Here is a 24,184-nt window from a genome sequence, read left to right on the forward strand (position 1 = left end):
AGGCGGCCGGGTGTGGTGAATCCAAGTCCCGGGCGAACCGGGTAGTACAGCTAGTAATGTATAAAACAAACGCCAGCACAAACAACCTCTCATGTACCCCCCCCCACGCCCCTACACACACACACTTTTGAATGCATCCCTTCTGCTCGCGTCCTCCGTTCGGCGCAGCCAGACGAATGTCTCATCGACGTTCGCCGAAGCGGGCGCGACACGTGACACTTCGCAAAGGGCGCCGCGCGTTCCCCAACAGAATCCGCCGCCGTCGCTGTTCATCACTCGGCACGCGCGCGCGTCCACAGCCCGACGTCGGCTCGATTGTTCGTGATGTTTCTTCAATTTTTTGGGGGGTTTTTTCTCCTTCGGTTTATTTGACCCAATCCGTTGTACCGCTCTCCCGATTGCCTCCGCATGCCTTCGTGCGCGTCGCTTGAGCGCTCAGGCGGAGACGGGGGGGGGCGTCGTGATTTCGATCGATCGACAGACGCATGGAGAACTCAGGCGGTGTGCGGGCGTGGGGAACACCCCGTGCCATGCGCAGACGGAGGGGTGGAGGGGGGGCCTCGTGCCAACGGCGATGTCGGCTGACACCAAGTAGCGCACTGGAGAGACGAGGTCTCCAGCCTGTGTTTGTTCTTTGGTCCGCGATCAGGATTGTTGTTGAGTGAGACTGGTAACGCGTCGCACATTATTTGCTCGCTCTTGTAGACACGGAGAAAAATGTACATAGAAAACAGGGGGAACATAGACATAGAGTCGGGAGAGAGGGGGTAGAGAGAGGGAGGGGGGGTAGAGAGAGGGGGTAGAGAGAGGGGGTAGAGAGAGGGGGTAGAGAGAGGGGGTAGAGAGAGAGGGAAGGGGCAAGAAGAACGAGCAGAGCTTGAAATATTTCGTAAAATCTTTCATTTAAACACAGGGTGGGGGGGGGGGCACATAAAGCAAAGCATTGAAAAAAAAAACGAAATGATGAACGAAGCAAAGTGCCGACTACACCGAGCATCTTCTTGCTTCCTCTGAGAGAGGGGGCGACTCAAGAGGCACGCGGAGGAGGAACCACAGACGACGAGCGGAAGCAGCCACGCCACGAGTCGTGGCCAACAACTGCCCAAGCTCTGCGGTCCTTCGTGTATGAAGGTGTCATCGGGCAACCAACGAGTGTTTACATGTGGGAGAACATTGGAGCACCCGGGGAAAACCTACGCGTGCGAGGGGGCAACACTCTATCCCTTGCACATGGAGGAGGAGGTGGAGTCCGCACTTGGCTGTACTGCATTGTCCTGGCAAGTCGGGCTCCTCCTCGGCAGCCACGGGGAGCCTCACAACGCTCGCGTGATCCACCAACCCTCGCACGTGGGAAGAGCCACGCCCTCGTTTTTAGCTCCTCCCACCCATTGCCCCCCTCCCCTCCCCCCCCCCCCGTTCTACACCTCCTTCTCAAAACCCCCCAACAGTTTCTGGGCTGGCTTCATTACCAGAATCAACAACAACAACAACAAAGCCCCGCGGCTCTGTGGACGAGCGGATGAGATTCCCTCTTCGATATTTCCGCAAACAAAATAAAATGCGGCGCGACTCCGTCAACAGCTGTCGCAGATCGAGCGCGCGCGCACATTTTTTTTCGTCTTCCCATTTTCCCCTTTCGACGATTGTCGCGTAATTTGCAGCGGCGCGAGGCGAGAGCTGTGTTTACAGCGCTCGGTACGAGGTGCGAGCGAGCCGTGGTAGGGGGGGGTCCCTTGCTCATTGTCACAAAATGCGACGTCTCTCTCCCAAGCCACGTTCTGCTCTCGCTGTTGATGCAAGCACGACCCGCTTACCGTGATGCATTTCGCAATCTACGCAGCACGATTTCGGTGATGGTGGTTTTTTTTTGTGTCTCTCTGCGCCAGGGAGCGGCATTGCAGCGGTTAGCGCGCTGCGCCACGAACCCCAGGCCACCCAAGTTCGATTCCCGCTCACGGTCAACACCGGCGACGTCTATCTAAACCGGTCGACTCAGCATCAAATGAGTGCCTGGTGTGGTGTGTAAACATCACCGCTGGGGAGAAAAAGGCGGCCGGGCGTGATGCTGGCCATCCACCCCCTCGTGTGCCGTGCCGGCCTTCATAGGTCCTCGCGAACAGCACTTGCTCCAAGAGCCAGTGCAGGCTACGTGGGGGATCTTTGTCTTTGGGGTGGAGGAGCGGACCGTGCTAGCTCGCGAACTGCACCACGAACCCGGAGTCCACTGTTCGATCCCTGCTCGGTGGCGAATGTCTGAACCGGGCCGGGGCCGTCCCTAGGTCGACTCAGCCTGAAATGAATACCCGCTGTAAAACATCGGCACTGGGGGTACAACCACGTGGCCAGGCTTGTGTATGGCCGCACCAACCCGCCACGGCTTTCGTGCTCTCGGTAACAGTACGTGACCCAACTTGTCTGAAAATACCCTGATGGGTGATCTGTGTCTCTGTCGTGTGAACAACACCGACAATGGAGGCGGAGGAGCGGCGCTCACAACAACGAGAGAAGCGACGGGCGGTTAAAACGCCCCGAGTTGGGGCAGTGGGGAGCTCTCCGAACCTGCACGCAGACGCACACATACACGACAGTGCCGGATTAAGCTAGTGCGGGACCTGTAGCATATATGTTATGAGAGGGGTTTAATAAAAAAAAACATATAAATATTAAAACATAAATGTTTAGCTTGCACAGCAAAGTAATTGTATTTTTTCATTTGCTATACAGCCGGATAATATGACAAATCGCTAACCTTAAACACCTAGTGGTTCATAAAAGTTTAAGGCGGTATCGTACTATAGTAATGGAGCAAGTGCAACATCACTGAACCGGAATTGATGGCTTGAAAGTATTTAGCGCGAGGTCCATGAAAGTGCGAGCCCGTAGCATTTGTAGCTACTTTTGTCTACTGGGATGATCCGGCACTGATACACGGAATGTAAAGATCACCCGTATAGCCTTAGAGAAATGCTGGGGCAAGTGCACCTATGAAATCCAGCACGGCACACGGGGTGATAGGTGGCCAGAACCACGCCCGGCTGCCTTTGTCTCCCTAATGTTTACTACACACCGCACCAGGTGCTCTTTGGAGGCCGAGCCGACCTAGGGGAGGCCCAGGACAGGTTCCGATAATCGTCACTGATGTTGGCCGTGAGCGGGAATCGAACTCGGGACGCTCCGGGGTTTTTTAGCGCAGCGCGCTAACCACTAAACTACCGCTCCCCACACGGACAGACAAAGATCCCCCGTATAGCCTTAACAGACTGTAGGGGCAAGTGCTGTTAGCGAGCACCTATAAAGGCCGGCACGGCACACGAGGGTGTGAGTGGCCAACACCACGCCCGGCCGCCTTTGTCTCGCTAGTGGCGATGTTTACACATCGCACCAGGTACTCATTTGAGGCTGAGTCGACCTAGGGGAGGCCCAGGGCCGGTTCAGATAATCGTCACCGATGTTGGCCGTGAGCGGGAATCGAACCCGGGTCGCCAGATTCGTAGCGCAGCGCGCTAACCGCTCCACCACCACGCACACGTGGAGGGGGTGGGGGGGGTCACCCGCTCGGTGTGACCGTGCAGCGCACACGTGGGAGGCAAACGGAGCGACACGCAGAGAGAGAGATACTTACGCATCGTCCTCGACGCAATGGGCAGGTCGACGAGCTGCTGTCATCGATACGAATAATAATTGTGCCCTGCGCTGTCCAAGTGCTCGGCTGTGCTCGGTGTGAGGAACATATCGAGCGCGGGCCACCTGCATTGTCAGATGTTGTTAGGCTGTTTAATAAGCCTTGAAATTGACGGCGAAGTGCTCTGTATGAGCGGCAGATGAATTTAAACTTTGTGATTTTTTTTTATTTCTGGTATGAGCAACACGCGGCGATCATGATTACGAGATGCGAATTATGCATTGATGTGATTCATTGTGTGTGTGACGATGCGCGTTCGTGTGTGTGTGTAAGTCAAGTAATGGGGGCGCGGTAGTGTAACGGTTAGCGCGCTGCGCTGTCAACCCGGTGACCCGAGTTCGATTTCCGCTCACCGCCACCATCGCCAGTAACGATTCTATCTGAACCGGTCCGAGGCCTCCCTTAGGTCGTCTTGGCCTCAAACGAGTACCTGGTCGGGTGTGCAATTATCGCTACGAGGGAGACAAAGGCGGCCGAGCTTGGTGCTGGCCATACACCCCCTCGTGTGCCGTGCCGGCCTTCATTGGTAATCGCTAACAGCACTTGCCCCAACAGCATGTCAAGGCTATAGGGGGGGGGGGAATCTTTGTCTGTGTAAGTCAGGCCTCACCACACTACGTCTTTCCGCTTTAACTCATTTACCTCGTCCCCATTTGAAATGCCACATTATCTCGTTCAACGCTGCACGCGCCCGATGATTGTTAAACGCGTCGCACCTGACGCGCTCAGCAATCAACGCCGATTGCGTTCGTAGAGAGCCGATTCACGATGAAGACCGAGACCGCCTGAACCACCTGCTGAACCGCCTCCCGATGTCAACCAAAGTCATCGTTAGCCAGGTGCTGCGTAGGTATTTACACGTGCAATGAACAAGCTAAGTACGATTTTAATTAAACACAAAACAAACCGCGAGTCTCATAAATGGGCCAGCCAGATGGAAAGGGTGAACCCTTTTTTGTAAAGCACGAATGTTTTTTTATATGTACCTACATTATTCCGTTTATAAGCATTCCCGTGCAGTTTGGCTGCTTATTAAAATTGTAATTAACAAAGTAAAATTCAAATAAATGCAGGCAGGCAGGCAGGCATATGTGGCCAGCATATTTAACATTCATGTTCGGGAGCCCGTTCAAATGCAATCTTATTACGGCTCAGTATTGTGCTGCACGGCGTGCCACCACAGTGGCGAATCGGTTAGCGCGCTGCGCCTTGCAATCCAGAGGCCGCCGGCTCGATTCCATCTCCCGGCGTGGGAGGGGAAGCAACGAGGGAGGCGAGTTTTTTAAACCCCCCCCCCACCGCCACCTCTGTTCACCCAGCAGGAGTGTGAGTGGGTACCAGTGCAGTCGTGTTTGAGTGGGTGAAAGTGTGGGTACGGCCTCCTCTTACACGATATCTGGCGACCGTGGAAGAGTAGACCAAATATCCTTGAGTGGGCCTCTCTAAGTGCGTCCTCTCGTGAGGCCTTTCCACCAGCAGTAGGGTGAAACGGCAATTTCGGGGCTGTACCTTTATCCTACTTACAGAACATTATCCAGGCTTTCAAATTCTTTATGGTTTAGCAAGGGGGCTCCCAATGACAGGATTATAGATTCAAATCTCAGCCAGGGTTGAATCATAATCCATTATCAATATCCATCATCATCCATCATCCCTTTGAGGTCGATAAACTGACAACAGCAATAGAGCCTGCACAACCTAGTTACAAGAGGTCAACAGTTATGGTTGAATGGATTGTGGGCATTTCACTACCAGCCCTGGACGAATGAAAATCATTTTGTGGGTTGGTGTCCTCTTCAACAGGAGGCGTGGATTGGTAGCCGTGGTGGTGGTTGCCTATGCCCCCACTGAAGATGAAAATCAGTGGAGGTACACAGTCAAGGCTGATGAATCAGATACCTTCTATGACCTCCTTTCCCAGGTGCGGGCTAAAATGACCTTTTGGAATAGAGTCATCTTACTGCGTGATGCCCGACTGGGTCATGACACTAGCTCTTTGGCGGGAGAGAGTGGAAAGGATGGGCCAGATCAGCTCAGCAATATCAGTAGGAGGCAGCAAGATTTTTTATGTAGCCCGTGGGTTAGTAATTACCAACACGCTGTTTCGACATAGGCACACTGACACAATATCTTGGGGTTCATGCTGGGTCCAAGTAAGAACATCTGCTGGCCTATGTTTTGGCGGAACAGCGCATGCTAACCCATGTCCTTGAAACCAGGACTTACCGTAAAGATTATCTATCCACTGACCATTGGCTTGTCATCTGTAGTGGAAGATTTTGGTAAACTTAGGGCCATATCCACAGCCACAATAACTTGGTGTCGGCTAGCAGTCAAAAATTCCGAGCCAGTGTTTGACCATCGCTTACAGCTGCATCTTCCCTTACGCCTCCTGATGCCAACGGGAATTGGGTGAGCTTCAGGACTGTGGCTCATGCAGTTGAGGGGATGGAAACACTGCCTCGGCAGTCCTCAATCACAATTTGTTTTTGTATTTTCCATCAAAGAGTAATCTTTACAGCACCACCTCTTATTACCATCATTCAGCAGAATAATTGTGATCCAATCTCTGACCTCCAAGATTAGATCCGCAGAGTTGCTCAGCCTTGCCGTGAGGCCACCGAGAAGAGGAGTAATCCCTCTCGCAAAATAAAATCACGCGGAGCGAGGAGCGGTTACAGGAAGTTGCGACCCGAGCCAGCACTGCAGGACACCTCGAAGATTGTAAGCGACCAACCATCCCCCCCCACCTACCCGTGAGTGACAGGTTAACGTGGCGTCTGGCGGGGTCAAGGTAGTGTAAAAGCCCCTGCAACTTCCTACTCGCGCTGCCCGCTGGCGGACGAAGCCTCCGCTCTTTTGGAGCCCATCCAGATGGGTATCTTTGCGTTTGTCTTCGCCGCCTTCTATTCCACGCTGGTCACGCGCCTTGGATTAATTGGGAGCGGCCACAAATTAGTTGCACCCCCACCACCACTACCGCGCGCGACCTGCGGTGCACCCACGAATGCTGCTGTGTGGGCAGAGGGCCTTGGCTGGTTGGTGGTGGTGGCGGGGTGGTACGGATTGAGAAAAAAAAAAAAACATGCCGCGTTGTTTCAGTTGCAAGTCTGGCGACAGGCAGACTTGAACACGCGTCGCGGCGTGGTTCACACGGTGCAACCCGGAGCTGCGGAATGACGTTCGAAATGCAATCGGGAACGTCAAGAAAAAAAGTGGTTGAACCAACCGCGGGCACGCTTTTCCACGAAGGCGCACGGTGCCTGCCACGTGGCGCTCGCTGGCTTATTTATTTATTTTTGGATTTGTCTGCGGGTCACCGCCCGTCAGTGCGGGTGCGTGCGCACTGCGCGATCAGTGCAGAGTCGCTGCTTGCTCTGAATCCTGCAACGTTCAACCTCTCGCGGCTCAGACCCTGCATCATCATCGCTGTGCTGTCTTCGCCATCCGCCGCACCCCCCCCCCGACCCCACTCTCTACATCTCTCCCCGTGTCACTCGCCCTGTGTCTGCAGCAGAGGGAGGCCGTGTGTGTGTGTGCATGTGTGTGTGTATGTGTGTGTGCATGTGTGTGTATGTGGGGAGCGGTATTGTAGTGGTTAGCGCGCTGCACTACGAACCTGGCGACCCGGGTTCGATTCCCGCTCACGGCAAACACCAGTGACGATTATCTGAACCGGTCCTGGGTCTCCCCTAGGTCGGCTCAGCCTCAAATGAGTACCTGGTGCGGTATATAAACATCGCCGATAGGTAGACAAAGGCGGTCGGGGGTGGCGCTGGCCACCCACCCCCTCGTGTACCGTTCCGGCCTTCATAGCTGCTCGCTAACAGCACTTGCACCTACAGTCTGTTAAGGCTATACGGAGGATCTTTGTATTTGTCTTTGTATGTGGGTGCGTGCGTGTGGGTGCGTGCGTGTGGGTGCGTGCGTGTGGGTGCGTGCGTGTGGGTGGGTACGTGCGTGTGGGTGCGTGTGGGTGCGTGCATGCGTGTGGGTGTGTGGGTGCGTGTGGGAGCGTGCATGCGTGTGGGTGCGTGCGTGTGGGTGGGTGCGTGCGTGTGGGTGCGTGTGGGAGCGTGCATGCGTGTGGGTGTGTGGGTGCGTGTGGGAGCGTGCATGCGTGTGGGTGCGTGCGTGTGGGTGGGTGCGTGCGTGTGGGTGCGTGTGCGTGCGTGTGGGTGCGTGCGTGCGCAGCAGAACTTCTTTCGCACCACCCGAAGTATCCAACCCGCGCTCTTCGGAGGTGCGGGCGGAAGGACCCACAACAAACACCGCGTTGGCTGTGCGGCGTGGACGCGTTGTCGTCCCTGTGTGTCGTGGCCTCGGTGACCCCCGACGCCGTGTCGGGGCTGGAGGAGGGGGCGGGTCGCAGGGACTTTGGCCGTGTGGTTTTGACTGGAGTGGCCTCCAAGGCTACGATGTTGAGAGACACTGTCTCCACAGTGAATATTGTCTCCATTGCCTAAACATTGGTGATGCCCCCCCCCCCGTTACTTTTGGGGCTCACACTTTCAAGTAGGATGGATGTGCAGACAAGAGACGGGGATGATAGGACACTGTGATAGCACGTCGTGCTATGGTACATACCCAGACGACCGCATCAAAACTGTTAACTATAAAAAAAAAATGGTCTTACCAGGTAAGGCCCACTGAGTTATATCGCTCCTTTTCAGAAGCGTATGATAGCTCAACGGAGTAGCTTATTACGTGGAAATGATTGAGTGGAAATTCATAAGCGTATGCGAATACTCTGAACGCATGTTTCTAAATGTGGAGGGAACAACCGAAGGACCCGGATAAAAATCCAGAGCTACCACGGGAAGAGAGACACCCCAAACTCCAAATATACAGCAGCAGGCGTAAGGGTCAGGATTGAACCCATGACCTGGACTCGTCCATCTGAACAACTGCCAAATCGCTGTCCGTGGTGCTGACGTTACGAAAAAAACGCCACTTTTTCAAATTTTCTTGCTGTGGATTTCACACCTGATGATGATTGCTTGTGTTGCAGTCGAAACGTTGCGAGAATTTTATTGTTTATATTTTCATTTTTTATTGTTTCCCTTCTACGTGACTTTACCGAAAGAACCAAGAATATGAATAAGGCGAAGCAGTTAACAATTCGCCACCACGGCACACATCAGTGGTGAGTGATACCTAAACCGGTCCAACCCACACTGACCAGCGTGTTGAGGTCAAGGAACCCGTCACCGACACTGCTTGGGGAGGGAGGCCTTCGTCCAGCAGTGGATTAACAAAGGGCTTTGATTTAATGAAATTGTCGTCTTGCATACGTCCAGGGTTTGTGGTATGCCGCCGTGGTGTAATGGTTACACTGGTCAACACACTTTTTCTGGAATAAGGTATTCCAGCGGTTTCAAGGTAATTTTGGGGTGCTGATTACAAATCTGGCATCAGTTTTTGTCAATCACATCAGGTTTTTGAGATATCAAATATTGCATTTTCAATAAAAACTGCATAAGAAAAATACACTATCCTAAAAATACAGCACCATATTTTAACACTAAAGCAGTCACTGACTCGCAACAACTTGCAATCATAAGTGACAGAGTTAATTTCGGGTATAATCAATGAAAATGGGGTATGCCGATAGCATAAAAATGAGATGAGATAGAGCAAATCTGAGATCAGATTTGGAATCAGCACCCTGAAATTAGTCTAGAACAGCTGCAAAAGTCCAGGCCAGAAATTGTTTTTGTTGACCAGTGAATTATCGCATTGCACGGCAGTTTCAACAATTGCTACGTTATGGGAACCTCATTTGCCAGTAAAAATATGATAATTGGTTTTTTACCCTTCTATCTGGCAACAAAACTGACACCTTTTTACAAGGAGTCATGTTTGCATAGACCGCAATACCTGCAGTCATAATACAAACAAAAGAACATAACTCTGATAATGTGCACTGTCCTTGAAGTTGATTGGTCCACACCCGAGACAGCTTTCCTTAGAGCCTAGTCTCACATGGGTTGGACCAGATGACGCCAAAAGGCGCACAACTCAAAGACAATGCACCATCAGAGTATGAGAGCTCGGGGCAAGCATCTACACTATGGGAACCTCATTTGCCAGGTATTGCGGTCTATGCAAACATGACTCCTTGTAAAAAGGTGTCAGTTTTGTTGCCAGATAGAAGGGTAAAAAACCAATTATCATATTTTTACTGGCAAATGAGGTTCCCATAGTGTAGATGCTTTCCCCGAGCTCTCATACTCTGATGGTGCATTGTCTTTGAGTTGTGCGCCTTTTGGCGTCATCTGGTCCAACCCATATGAGACTAATCTATAAGGAAAGCTGTCTCGGGTGTGGACCAATCAACTTCAAGGACAGTGCACATTATCAGAGTTATGTTCTTTTGTTTGTATTATGACTGCAGGTATTGCGGTCTATGCAAACATGACTCCTTGTAAAAAGGTGTCAGTTTTATTGCCAGATAGAAGGGTAAAAAAACAATTATCAATTGCTACGTTGTCTTAAACCCCGCCACTCTCCCACCGCCGTCCACCCAGCAGTGCACATGGCTACAGCGCGGTTTAAGCCCATCAGCGGGTGCCGTGTGGTGGGTTAAAGTGTGGGTACCCCCACTTCTGTGTGTAAGAGCCGGCTAAATCCCCATCTCGAGACGCTCTCCAGTCGAGAGCCATCTCTGGAGAGGGGCAGGCCAGCCGTGGCACGAGTAAGCGATTGCGGGCCTGCAGCACATGCATGGCGTCCCTAGCATTGTGTACGGAGAGAAACACGTGCCTGTCCCAGGGGGGGGGTGGGGAGTGGATATTTGTATTGTATATCTGAGCCATTGTGTTAGATCCCTTTTGATTATCCGATTTTTGGAGCCTCTGGGCTGAACAGGGATAATCCATCTCGCCTTGGGTGTGTGCACCGACAATCAACAGGAATCATCCAATCTCGCACGAACCCCCTGCCACCCTCTCCGCATTGTTCACATCAACTCCCAGCGTGCAAAATTACACCCAGCGCTGATTTTCGATTTTATTTTTTGTATCGATTTAAATGTTGGGGTGTGCGGGAAGGAGCATACGACAGCAGAACTGTGTAACGCGTGTTCTTTTTTTCTTCAAGCATCTTTGTACGTGCGATTGAGTGTTGCGGTGCCAAAGTTTGTTTGATTCTGTTCTTCCGCAACACGTTCAGGGAGCTCGATGCCAACCGACGTCGATGTCTACCACTGGCTTTAGCACACACACACACACAGAGAGAGAGAGTTCGTGTCGCTGCTGCTCCTCCCTCCGTCTTTGAAAGAGCGCAGACCGCAGTGGTTTTGCTATATGGCCCATAGACTTGCATGGCAAATCGATTAATATTGCCCATAGACGTTGATTGCCCATAGACGCTTACAATGCCCATAGACTAACGTTGCCCATGATATATATTGTTCATAGACTTACATTTCCCCTAGACTTACATTGCCCCTAGACTTGCATTGCCCATAGACTAACATTGCCCATAGACTCACATTGCCCATAGACTAACATTGCCCATAGACTAACATTGCTAATTGACTAACATTGCCCATAGACTTGCATTGCCCATAGACTCACATTGCCCATATACTAACATTGCCCATAGACTAACATTGCCCATAGACTCGCATTGCCCATAGACTAACATTGCCTATAGACTAACATTGCTCATAGACTAACATTGCCCATAGACTCGCATTGCCCATAGACTAACATTGCCCCCACAGCCTTGCATATAGCAACGATATGTTCAAGAGATGTCGTGCAGTTTTGCTGTTGCTCCACGTGTTGACATGATGTCAAAAAGATAAATGCGCAGCCCTGCAATTGCGAGCTCATGCCACTGATGTCGGAAGAAAAAAAACAGTCAATCGAGCAAGCAAGTAAATTCTAGAGTGGTATTTGGTCTACTCTTCCACGTCGACCAGATTAGTTGGAAGAGGTGCGAGTACCCACAATTTACCCCACCACGTGTGATCTGCCGATGCACAGACTTCTCACTGGAGCGATATCTTACTGCTGGGTGGACAGAGACGGTGAGGGATTTGAGAAACTTGCGGCGTTGTTTATTTCGGCCTGGAGACGGAGTCGAACCGGCGACTCCTGGATTGCAAGTCCAGTGTGCTGACCATGGCAACGCTGCAGTGGCTGGCCGCTTTCGTTTCTAAGTTAAGAATCTAAACACGTGGTGCCTATTCATCCGGGCATTTATATACGTGTGGCAAAACCGGTAACCGGACTTTTACTGGGTTTTTTTTCGTTCTGGTTCTTGGTAATGCAAAAAAACTATTTTAATAATCCTAGCATTATTAACATAAACACAGTGTGCGTGAATTAGAGTACGTATGTGTTTGTATTCGACATGGCGTGTGTGTGTGTGTCAGCGTGTGTGTTACCAGTGTGTGTGTGCGTGCATCAGTATGTGCGTGTGTGTGTGTGCATCACCGTGTGTGCGTGTGTGCATCACCGTGTGTACGTGTGTGTGTGTGCATCACCGTGTGTGCGTGTGTGTGCATCACCGTGTGTGCGTGTGTGTGTGTGCATCACCGTTTGTGCGTGTGTGTGCATCACCGTGTGTGCGTGCATTACCGTGGGAGTGGTGTCGCAACAGTTAGCATGCTGCGCAACGATTCCCGCTCACGGCCACCAACACCAGCGACGATTATCTGAACCGGTACTGGGCATCCCCTCGTCCAACTCAGCCTCAAATGAGTACCTGGTGCGATGTGTAAACATTGCCACGAGGGAGACAAAGACGGCCGGGCGTGATACTGGTCACCAACCCCGTTGTGTGTCGTCCCGCTCTTCATAGGTACTCGCTAACAGCACTTGCCCTTACAGTCCGTTGAGGTTATAGGGGGGATCTTTGTCCTATTTGTGCCTTTGTCTTCATCGATGTGTGCGTGTCAGTGCTTGTTTACCAGTACCGCATGTACGTGTGTTTGTGTGTGTGTGTGTGCATCAGTGTGTGTGTGTGTGCGCATCAGTGTGTTTGTAAAAGCATGTCTTTCTGGGTCAAGTGAAATAACGCTACAGAGAGATATTTTTTTTCTTCTCCGGGCTTGTACCAGCGCGTACGGCAAAGCGCCAACAGCATTAATTGAGCCAACCAGGTCAGCTTGGGACAGTATGCTGTTAATTAAATTGTGGGCTTTAATGTCACAGCGAAATGGCTGTTCTGGCCTCAAGTTGCATATGCTAGCGAGACACTTAAGGGAATACGATTTGAATTGTACTATTGTCACGCACGTATGTCTTAGCGCAGCGTGTATTCTGAACACGACGTGCGTTCTATAATATTTTGTCCTTTAAGTGTTTTTTTGTTTGCGTGCTATATCCGTGCCTGGTCACGAGATGAAGAATCCATGCCTCGTAGAACAGGGCGAACCAACGCTTCGTGTTGAACAACGGCCCGTGGAAGCGGATATAGCAGAACCACCTCCGAGATCTGCACACGGCAGCGCTTTCCCACCCACTCTGCATACGACAGTATAATGTTTGTTGTATGACAGTCACATTTGATATTTGTAACTGTCATCGCTGGCTGGAATTCATTGCACAGTCATTGATGATGGGACTGAGACGATTAACTCACAACACCCTTTCGGGAACCTCGTTTAATCACAAGCGGCTTGCCTTGGAGTTGAACCCAGGGTCAGGGCCCTGCCAGGTCAGAGCCCTTGTCTCTGAGCCACGGGTCACCTCTACCTACGAACACGTTGTTTGGTGATGCTGCTGCTGTGCTGACAGGAGTGTACAATTAACAACAATCTCAACACATTCGTCAGCAACACTGTGGATTTATAGGAAACAAAAATATCTGATCGGTGACTTTTTGGGGAATGGCCCTTCATAACGCACGTGGTATGAAGAAGCGCATGTACTGTTAAGACGTGCGGTAGATAAGGCCCATTGCCCGAAACGTCACCTAATATTTTATATTTTCTTTTTAAGACCACGATGTAATGAACGTTTTATTTTTGTTGTTGTTTTTAAATGTGCTTATGCACGACTGCTAACCCAGCAGCAGCATCGCCAGCGACGTAGTAACTACATTAGATCAGCTGAGGCGGTGCGGCAATCGGTCAGATGGGGACCCGAATATTTGATTTACGCAATTTGCAAAAGCCTGAACGGCACTGCTCCCAATTAAACAAAAATAAAACGTGCAACGTAAATGAAATAATTTGCATAAAATGTTAATTCAAACTGCGTTTTAAATAACTGTTTGTTCCTTTTGCACTGTTGTTGAAAACATATGTCACGGTGGTTATCAACGGAGCCCCTGGCCCACATGCTCGTCACGCTACTGAGCATCACCAAATCATGTTCCCACTTAAGTTGTTTTGCTTTTTGCCATTTTTGGTGACCCATGTAACCCTTGCAAACGAGAACCATCCCTGGTCTCTTGAGTTCCTCACACTTGTTAACCAAAATAAACCTGAATTTAATTAATGATGGCTCGTTTCGTTCAACTTATATTAACGTCTACATTTAAGTAGGGTCTTTGAAGTCAAAACAGTTGTTACCTAAAGCTCCCCGGTAAACATGTTATAATGTTTATGTCGGAACTTAAAATCAGAACATGATGGTTGTATAATTGTATGCATGTTCAAGATGGTTTAAACGGTCCAGTTACAATGGTTGAATGGGCTTACTTGTGCTCGAAAACACATCCCCCCCCCACTCAGCCCCTCCCTCCCCACCCAGCCCCTCCCTGCACGACGGACGGACGGACACAATAATCCCCTGTGGGCTGGTGGAACCAGTGGGTTCCTACCAGTATGATAGCATGAGTGACATTCACTCAACATGCAAAGATAACTATTTGATTTTAACGAATTCATGGCTCAGGAAGCAAACACATCTCCATATCAGAGACATTGGGGCTTTCGTTTGGTAACAAAATAATAAACAACAAGTATTTTTGTGAATGATTCATGAAAAGTTTGCAATAATGTACAAAGTAAATACATACATTTTCTGAATTCACTCAAGCCTACTCAACAATGCGCACTTAAATATGCAAATCAGAAGTTTCAGAAGGCACAACAGATGAACTTTAGCGTGAATTAAACGCCGTCTCCACGGGCAACCCGATTAAGCACTCCCGTGGAAGAAACATTACGGGGGAAGGGGCAGGCGAAGGGGAAACAGAAATCCGCCCGCGGCCAATAAACAGGCCACACTTGCAAGCTCATGAGCAACACGAGGCACCGACGTGGCCCCACCAACAACAGCAACAAAAAAATAATAAAAATGAATAATAAAATCATAGAAATAATAATAGAAATAAAATAATAAATCACGACATTTCGGGCGCAGCACAAGCGTCCGTCATCAGGTGGGACAACCACAGCAAGAAACAAATGCTGAAGGGGGGGCATGCCCGAAACGTCGTGATTTATTATTTTATTTCTATTAATATTTCTATTATTTTATTATTAATTTTTATTATTGATTTTTACCGACGTGACTTTGCCGAAAAAACCTAAGAATATGAATCCTTGCAGTCACGAAAGCTTCAAATCTAGAACAAAAACAAAAACGAAGCAAATCGAGAAGAGCCGTCACAAGGTCACCAGTGACGACACCGCGTGATGGTTGACAACATTGAGAGATTGTTAACCCTCTTGGGAGGTAACGTGTAATCTGCCGTTAATTAGCCACTTTGCTCAGAGAGACCAATTTACGTACATTGATTAGTCTTAATGAGCTGAAGCAATAATGATGATGATCACGACGATCAACCTATGCCGAACGGAGCGTTCCATTAAAACTTTGTAATGGATCGATGTGCGGTTATGATCCAGTGATGGAAATATTAAGTTTAAATTGACGGAGATGAAAATGTTACATTTGAATAAGACAATCAATGTCGCTTTAACCTACGCTGCACTGTTGTTGCGCGTCGCAAATTTATTTTGTTAATTTAGTTCTTTTTTGTCTGTGTGATTGTTGTTTGTTATCACTTAATTTCCATGCCCCGAAACATGTATGCTCACATCCCTGCTCTACGTTGTATGTGCTATTAAGAAGGGGCATTGCCTGAAACGTCGCCTATAATATTATTATTTTCATTTTAAGACCGCAGTGTTATTGACGAAGGTGTCGAACTTTCCGCGTTGTCAGAGACACGTCCGTCTCATTGGGCCCTCAAATGCGTCGAAGTGACGTCCATACACGCACGCCTGTGCCCCGGGCATTCACGTCGTATAGGCGGTCCTATTTCCCATAGACAGCAGTTATATGACAACTTTTTGGTAAATAAGAGGTTGATAAAAAAATAAAAATAAATGCTCTCCCATGACCAAGGATTATTTTCTCTTAATTTCGCACTGGCACAGCGTGGTGACGTATGGCCAAACAACCTCCACAACCCGCACCTGCTTGGAGAGGCCCTCATCCAGCAGTGGATTGACAAAACAATCCCGGCACCTGCGTCAAGGTGTATTAGGCATTGCGATGATGGTACAGGTTGTTTATAAAGAGCACCGACGCGCCTGAAGAAAGTGTTGTGTGCACGTGCCATGTCGAAGTTCCCCTCGTCGCCGAGCGTGCTAATCGGAGGTGCGAAATCAGCGCGGCGTGTCGCGACTGTGTGGTTGAGACTCGAACAATTGATGAATTTAAGAATTGCCACTGATGGACACGCGGTGTACGTTGAGCCAGGGACGATTCCCATGATTGTCATCTGCATCGATCGCCTCGCTGAGCCGAGCACCATTCACTCATCATGCCGCATTCTTCGTCGAACATTTGTTTCAACAACAAAAACTACGTGGCTTTACCGAAAGACCCAAAGAATATGAGCTACTGCAGTCAAGAGAGCTTTAAGTCAGGATTTGCCGTCACACGCTTTCTGTTTAATTCGACGTTCCGATGCTGCCATCTGGTGGCCGCTGACCTGGGATTTCACCAACCGCGTGAGAATCCATTTGAGACGAAGCATCAAAATCGTACTCTTTGGTTCTTTCGGTAAAGTCACGTAGGTATAAAATAAAATAAATCACGACGTTTCGGGCTTTCCCACCTGATGACGGACGCTTGTGTTGTGCCCGAAACGTCGTGATTTATTTTATTTTATACCTACGTGACTTTACCGAAAGAAGCAAAGAGCATGGATTCCTGCAGTCACGAAAGCTTCAAATAAAGATTAATGAATTTCAGCTTTCAAAAAGCACTGCTATCTGCGCTCACTCTCTCTCTATTTCATCATTTGATCCCGGCCTGTCTTTGCCATGGTGGCTAGTAGATGTTAACTACCTCGCCTAGTATACAGGAGGTCATAAGTTTGATCTCGACCCTGATGCCTGCTGTATATTTGGAGTTTGTGGTGTCTCTTTCCACGTGGTCGCGTAGATTTTTCTCCGGGTCCTCCAGTTTTCCCCTTCGCATTATAAATATGCATTTTAGAGTATTTGGCTGCTATACATTTACACATAAGCCACTTCTATTTAAAGCTTTCGTGACTGCAAGGATTCCAATTCTTGGTTCTTTCGGTAAAGTCACGTAGAAGGGAAATAATATTTAAGTCACTTCGTTGCGCTACCATTTGTTGCCAGGTCCCTTCTGAAAAATAGCTACAGTATATGGTTCAAAGGACCTTACCTGGTAAAAAAAAATTGTTTAACAATACATTCACCAAGGGCAACTGTGGCCACTCAGTGCTTGCTGAGCAATGATGAGTCTAAGACTTTACCTGAAACCTGTTGCTTGAATAACTGTTCTGAAATGGTTCCAAGGCCCATTATATCATCTCATCACACCATCTAGTCCAGGGGTGGGGAACCTTTTTCTGCCAAGGGCCATTTGGATATTTATAACATCATTCGCGGGTCATACAAAATTATCAACTTAAAAATTCGCCTGTTATATTTGGTCAAACATTTAATTAACTCACCCCTAATGCGATGGCTGGAACTGCTTCTCTTTGGTGAGGCGTGTGATGTTGGCTGGTATTGATGATGTTGCTACTCGCAACTGCTTTTCCAGGTTTGCTCCTAGATTTATTGAATTTCGAGTCCCGCCTCCGGTTGCATTGGCAGGGCCACACCAGATGATTCCACGGGCTTTATACGGCACGCGGGCCGGACGTTCCCCACCCCTGATTTCTAGTCACAACCATCAATGCACACCATCTCATTGCATCATCACGCCACAACATCACTCCTGGTAAAATAAAATACAATTACCATTTTGTAGTTAGTTTGTTGCCATTTGCTCGTCGTTCTCTGCAATATCGATCCCAATTCCATGGAAATATGATGTGACGAAAGAAAACAAAAATTTCAACAATCATCGAAGACGTTGTGGTGAATATAAACAAACAAGTGGAGATTTGTCTCTCAAACGTGGGGGGGGTGTTTTGGTGGGGGGGTTATTGGGTGGGGGGGGTGTTTGGGTGGGGGGGTGTTTTGGTGGGGGGGTTATTGGGTGGGGGGGTTATTGGGTGGGGGGGGTTATTGGGTGGGGGGTGTTTGGGTGGGGGGGGTTATTGGGTGGGGGGGTGTGGGTGGGGGCGGTTATTGGGTGGGGGGTGTTTGGGTGGGGGGGGTTATTGGGTGGGGGGTGTTTGGGTGGGGGGGGAGGTGTTTTGGTGGGGGGTTATTGGGTGGGGGGGTTTGGGTGGGGGGGGTTATTGGGTAGGGGGTGTTTGGGTGGGGGGGGGGGGTTATTGGGTGGGGGGGTTATTGGGTGGGGGGGTGTTTGGGTGGGGGGGGGGGGTTATTGGGTGGGGGGGTTTGGGTGGGGGGGGTTATTGGTTGGGGGGGGTTATTGGGTGGGGGGGTTATTGGGTGGGGGGTGTTTGGGTGGGGGGGGGGGTTATTGGGTGGGGGGGTTTGGGTGGGGGGGTTTGGGTGGGGGGGGTTATTGGGTGGGGGTGTTTGGGTGGGGGGGGGGTTATTGGGTGGGGGGGTTATTGGGTGGGGGGGTGTTTGGGTGGGGGGGGGGGTTATTGGGTGGGGGGGTTATTGGGTGGGGGGGTGTTTGGGTGGGGGGGGGGGGTTATTGGGTGGGGGGGTTTGGGTGGGGGGGGTTATTGGTTGGGGGGGGTTATTGGGTGGGGGGGTTATTGGGTGGGGGGTGTTTGGGTGGGGGGGGGGGGGTTATTGGGTGGGGGGGTTTGGGTGGGGGGGTTTGGGTGGGGGGGGTTATTGGGTGGGGGTGTTTGGGTGGGGGGGGGGTTATTGGGTGGGGGGGTTATTGGGTGGGGGGGTGTTTGGGTGGGGGGTGTTTGGGTGGGTGGGGGGGTGTTTGGGTGGGGGGTGTTTGGGTGGGTGGGGGGGTGTTTGGGTGGGGGGGTGTTTGGTGGGGGGAGACAAAAACAGAACCCCAAGAATCGCGCGTGACGTCAGGCCCCCCCACCCCTCGCCCCGCCCCCCACCACTCGCCCCGCCCCTCGCCCCGCCCCCCTGTTTGCCGATTTTTTTCCGAGGCCTTGGCACGAGAGGCGTCACGACTACAATTAATGACAAACGGAGGCGTTAAAGAGACGTCGACAGTCAGAAGATAACCGCCAAACTCGCTCGCCCGCCCATCAGTGCGCGTCGTTTTCTCGCTGTTAATTTAAGTGCGAGGCAGAAATAAAACGCAACAGTTCTCACACGAAAAACAACCAACCCATGTGGTGATTGTGCGGCGTTACTGTACGGGAACAGTGCGCATTCACTCGAAGCTGCTGCTACTGCTGCTGCTGTCACTGTTGACGGGTTCGTGATAAAAACAACGACGAGAGGTTTAAAGTCTCTGTCGGTGAGTTGTACTTACACTCGAGTCACGTCTACAATGAGCCTAGCCGCGGTGTCATTCACAGCTGTTTGGCCGCGTTTGGTGCTGCTTCAAGTAGCCGGTAGGCCGCAATTGAGGCCTTGGTCATACTTCCCCACGCTCGTTCACTGCTTAACCATATTTTACCACGCTTGTTTGACCACGCTTCCCTACGCTCATGCTCTGTGATTCAGTGGTTACTTGGCCGTACGATACGTCACGCTGGTTCAGTGGTTGTTTGACCATACTTCACCACAGTATCACGTTGTGGGAAGTGAAACGGTGGTTGACGTGCAATTATTGGGCCCCGACCATAGGAATGTGGAATTTCCACCACTGGCACAGCGCCACCACCGGCAGACTCGGCCCATCCTCACTGTATCATCATCATCCTCACTGCATCATCATCACCCTCACTGTATCATCATCATCCTCACTGTATCATCATCCTCACTGTATCATCATCATCCTCACTGTATCATCCTCAATGTATCATCCTCACTGTATCATCATCCTCACTATCATCATCATCCTCACTATCATTATCACTGCATCATCCTCACTGTATCATCATCCTCACTGCATCATCATCACCCTCACTGTATCATCATCCTCACTGTATCATCATCATCCTCACTGTATCATCCTCACTGTATCATCCTCACTGTATCATCATCCTCACTATCATCATCATCCTAACTGTCATCATCATCCTCACTATCATTATCACTGTATCATCATCATCATTCTCACTGCATCATCATCATCCTCACTGTATCATCCTCATTCTCACGGTATCATCATCCTCACTGTATCACCCTCACTGTATCATCATCATTCTCACTGTATCATCATTCTCACTGTATCATCATCATCCTCACTGTATCATCCTCACTGTATCATCATCATTCTCACTGTATCATCATCATCCTCACTGTATCACCCTCACTGTATCATCATCATTCTCACTGTATCATCATCATTCTCACTGTATCATCATCATCCTCACTGTATCATCCTCACTGTATCATCATCCTCTGTATTATCATCATCCTCACTATCATCATCATCCTCACTGTCATCATCCTCACTATCATCATCCTCACTATCATTATCACTGTATCATCCTCACTGTATCATCACCCTCACTGTATCATTCTCACTGTATTATCATCATCCTCACTGTATCATCATCATCCTCACTGTATCATCATCATCCTCACTGTATCATCATCATCCTCACTATCATTGTCATCCTCCTCACTGCATCATCAGAGAAGAGGTTTTCCCCTTTTATCTGGCAATTAAACAGGTGTTAAGATGTTAAAACACCAAACTGAAACCTTTTACAAGGAATCATGTCTGCATTAACCACAATGATTGTGGTCAGAATGCAAACAAACTTCTATATATTTTGGTACTGGCAGAGGAGGTCCAATGATATATCACCATCAGTCATGGACGATCTACTGCTGGATGAAGGCCTCCAGGCATAGCTTCTGTGATCTGGCGAGATCGGGCACATTCCCAGCGATTTGGTCATCGGCTGCATGTATGCGAAGCAATATTGAGTGCCTCATATTATTGCATTTATACATTGATTTGTCCGGGTTGCTGTTTGTCGCAATTAGTAAGGCGAATTGTGTGGCCAGAACCTCGCAGCCCCAACCACCTTTGTTTCCCCTGTACTGGTGGTCTTCATTTCATTGAATGTTTTTAAATATATAAGCTTGAGTTCACCCAGGAGGTTACCGCAATGGTTTCATTTGTGTTTCTGCTGATGGCAATGTGCCTCGTGGCCCCGGGATTGAACGTGACGTCAATGTACACGATCCACAATGACACCACTCCCCTGTAAGTATATACAGTCCAGTCGCCGCTCTTTAAATGAAACTTATTGCCATCAGAATATGGGATTTCTGCCATTATCTCATGGCCCCTCGATGGAGGCAAATGCCACCTAACGCTCTTCATAATTAATTGTACGTGTATTCTTCTTGATGTGACTCGTATAAACAATACATACACGAGATTGCATATGATATCTACACGCCTAAGAGTAGAGGATAGCTTTGAAACCCGAGAAGTATGCAGAGAGGTGAATGTCATTGTAGAGTAATTTAGTGAATGCTGTAATGTTGCACCAAAGTACTTTGAGATACAGTCAGTGATGCACGGCATGGGGGAAACTCTCATCCAGCAGTGAATTGACAAGCCAGTGTGCGTAATCACCTCTAGGTATTCCACAGTAGAAGATAAATAAGTGGGGATTTGCACAACATCATTATACTCTAGCTTTGTTTCGTCTTAGTGATTACTGGTGGTTACATGCGCGAAGCACTTTTTTTTAGATACCCGTGTCGTTGTGTGATGTGCGCTTTGTGCGTGCTTGTGTTGGTATTGCAAGCCTCACCATCCCTATCCTGTGATGGTGCTGGCCACATTACAAAAAAATAACTCGGGGGTGGGGGGGGGGGCGATATTTCAACAATGCAACAAGTAATGTGTGTGCCGTGAAGAAAGGCCATTGGCCGCAATGTTGCCTACTATATGTTTGAAATTTTTAAGACCACACTGTTATTTGTGTATGTTTATTGTACGCTACAGTCAGCACAGCATCACCAAGTCACTTGTTAAACCACAAGGATATTTAATGTATTATTATTCTGTTGCAGGGAGAGAGGAGCGATGTTGATGGCAATGGAGCTGCCCAGGCTCACAAATGCCCTGCGGTCGTTCACCAATGTCAGCAATAGCAGCTTTGAGCCAGACACGGACTCAGACCTTGACCTGCAGGTGAGCACCGCCTTGATAGCGGAGAATTTTGCGTCATTGCGTCAATCGTACATCACGTTGCCGCAAAAGCAGGCCCATCGCGTGGTTCAAAGTTATGTTCTTCATATGTTGAACTTCTTTCACACCATAAGTAGCCAACCATGCTGATCGGAGGTGCAGGGGAAGGGCAACAGACTAAACACAAAAAGCAGTTTTAAAGATATGAGTTTTCAATATATATTATTTAAAACTGCATAGCTGCAGTGGCTTCCTATTATTGGAAGGAATAGCGTTCCAGACGGCCGCAGAAGCGCATCTGAAAGCGCGCGATGCAGTGACCGTCTTTGTTAGACGGCAAGCCACAAGCCGCTGCGAGGACGAGCGGAGTTCACGTGATGGTTTATGCTCCTCGGTTTATTTCTGCGTGACTTAACGATGTGACTTACAGGAAGGCGCAACCCCAACAAGGAAGACAAAAGTAGTCTCACGTGCATGGATTGTAGAACGCTTTGCAACATGCACGCTAACAACATTGAACATTCATCCACGTTTTATAAACACGCGGTTGTTTAAACACAAACGTATCTTCCCTAAAGCGGATAATGACGAAGAGGCAATGGTAGAATGCCATCGTTTTTCACTCCTGTGCCGCTGAGACATATTCCTCAAGCGTTGACTCGTTTTGAGTTTGGAGGAACGACTTCTATTATAGATTTCCCACATTGACCAGTGTGGGATGAAGTGTGCTCAAATATTGACGATTGTTTTCCCAAGTAATATGAGCAAACGTGCAACACACCCGTGACAGTAAAATCGTTTGTTCGGAAATGGCTAAACTAAAAGGTTGCCGTCAAAGACATTTGGTTCAGAACAGGTTCTGTTTGAAACCAATGTCATTTGGAACAGAGTTGAAAAGACTCACCACAGCCAACATTAACAATGTCTGCTTGTAGGCTGATGTCATAACAAACTGTTGGACCATTGCTAAAAGTGTCAATATATTTTTTTTCAGCAATAATCCAGTTTTAATGATGAATATTGTGATTCTAGATTTGAAGCTTTCGTGACTGCAAGGATTCATACTCTTAGGTTTTTTCGGTAAAGTCACGTAGGTAAAAATAAATAATTAAAGTAAAAATAATAGAAATAATTATTATTAAAATAATATAAGTAATTAATATTTATATAATTTGAACTTTTATTATTTATTTTTATCTACGTGACTTTACCGAAAAAACCTAAGAGTATGAATGCTGTGAGTTTGTTGATACTTGTGCTTGCCTAGCACTGTCCCTTATTTTTTGTAATTCAGAACAGAATTAGTTTGCCTCCGTTAATTAGCCACTCTCTCTCTCAACGCCCACTCAGTCCAAGAGGCAGCTGGTCAAACAGACCTCGGGCAACGTGGGGCTGAGCTGGAAGAAGGTGGTCGACTTCCTGTCTTGCAGCATCGTCAAGAGCCAGCGCAGCCAGCTGAGCGACGACCTGCGAGCGCTGCTGCAGGTGGCCAAGCGGATCGGTGAGACTTCGCCGAGCGTTGTTACCCTTCCACTGTGAGCGACCGGTGTGTTTGTGAAGGTTTCTTTTATTTGCACTAGTTGTCGGCAGGTCCGTGACCTGCCCTGACAAAGCATCATTAGGCCATGGTGCCGTCAGTCTGCAAGGTAATCTGAAGTGATTTGTTTACCTTTTCTATACTCTGCACTCCAATCGTTGTTTTAGTATTGTTCTCACCCGCCCCTCCTGGACATCTGTGAACAAGAGCTTTATAGCTCATCGGATTCCTCCAGGATAAATATGATTCTATAAAAGATGATGGCTGGTCGATGAGAATAATGATGGACTGGCAACCAAAGGAGGGGATCACGCCCGATAGTGCATTTAAGCGCAATGATATCAGGCAGCACCCTATGGTCTGAACTCAAAGGAATTCTAATAAATACTTTCGAAGTGT

At 49.0% G+C, this 24,184-nt stretch overlaps 1 protein-coding gene across 2 annotated transcripts in view; it reads left to right on the forward strand.

Moving 5' to 3' along the window:
* Positions 1-19,101: 19,101 nt before the first annotated feature.
* Positions 19,102-24,184, forward strand: part of ASCC3 (activating signal cointegrator 1 complex subunit 3) — a 108,209-nt gene continuing 103,126 nt past the window's right edge. For both annotated transcript variants that reach the window (XM_078877367.1, XM_078877368.1), the window contains exons 1-3: positions 19,102-19,440; positions 22,131-22,251; positions 23,599-23,749. In XM_078877367.1, the coding sequence (XP_078733493.1) occupies positions 22,144-22,251; positions 23,599-23,749 (259 nt within the window). In that variant the 5' untranslated portion in view covers positions 19,102-19,440; positions 22,131-22,143. The remainder of the gene's footprint in view (positions 19,441-22,130; positions 22,252-23,598; positions 23,750-24,184) is intronic.

The sequence above is a fragment of the Lampetra fluviatilis genome, chromosome 47, assembly GCF_964198595.1.
Source record: "Lampetra fluviatilis chromosome 47, kcLamFluv1.1, whole genome shotgun sequence".
Classification (NCBI taxonomy): domain Eukaryota; kingdom Metazoa; phylum Chordata; class Hyperoartia; order Petromyzontiformes; family Petromyzontidae; genus Lampetra; species Lampetra fluviatilis.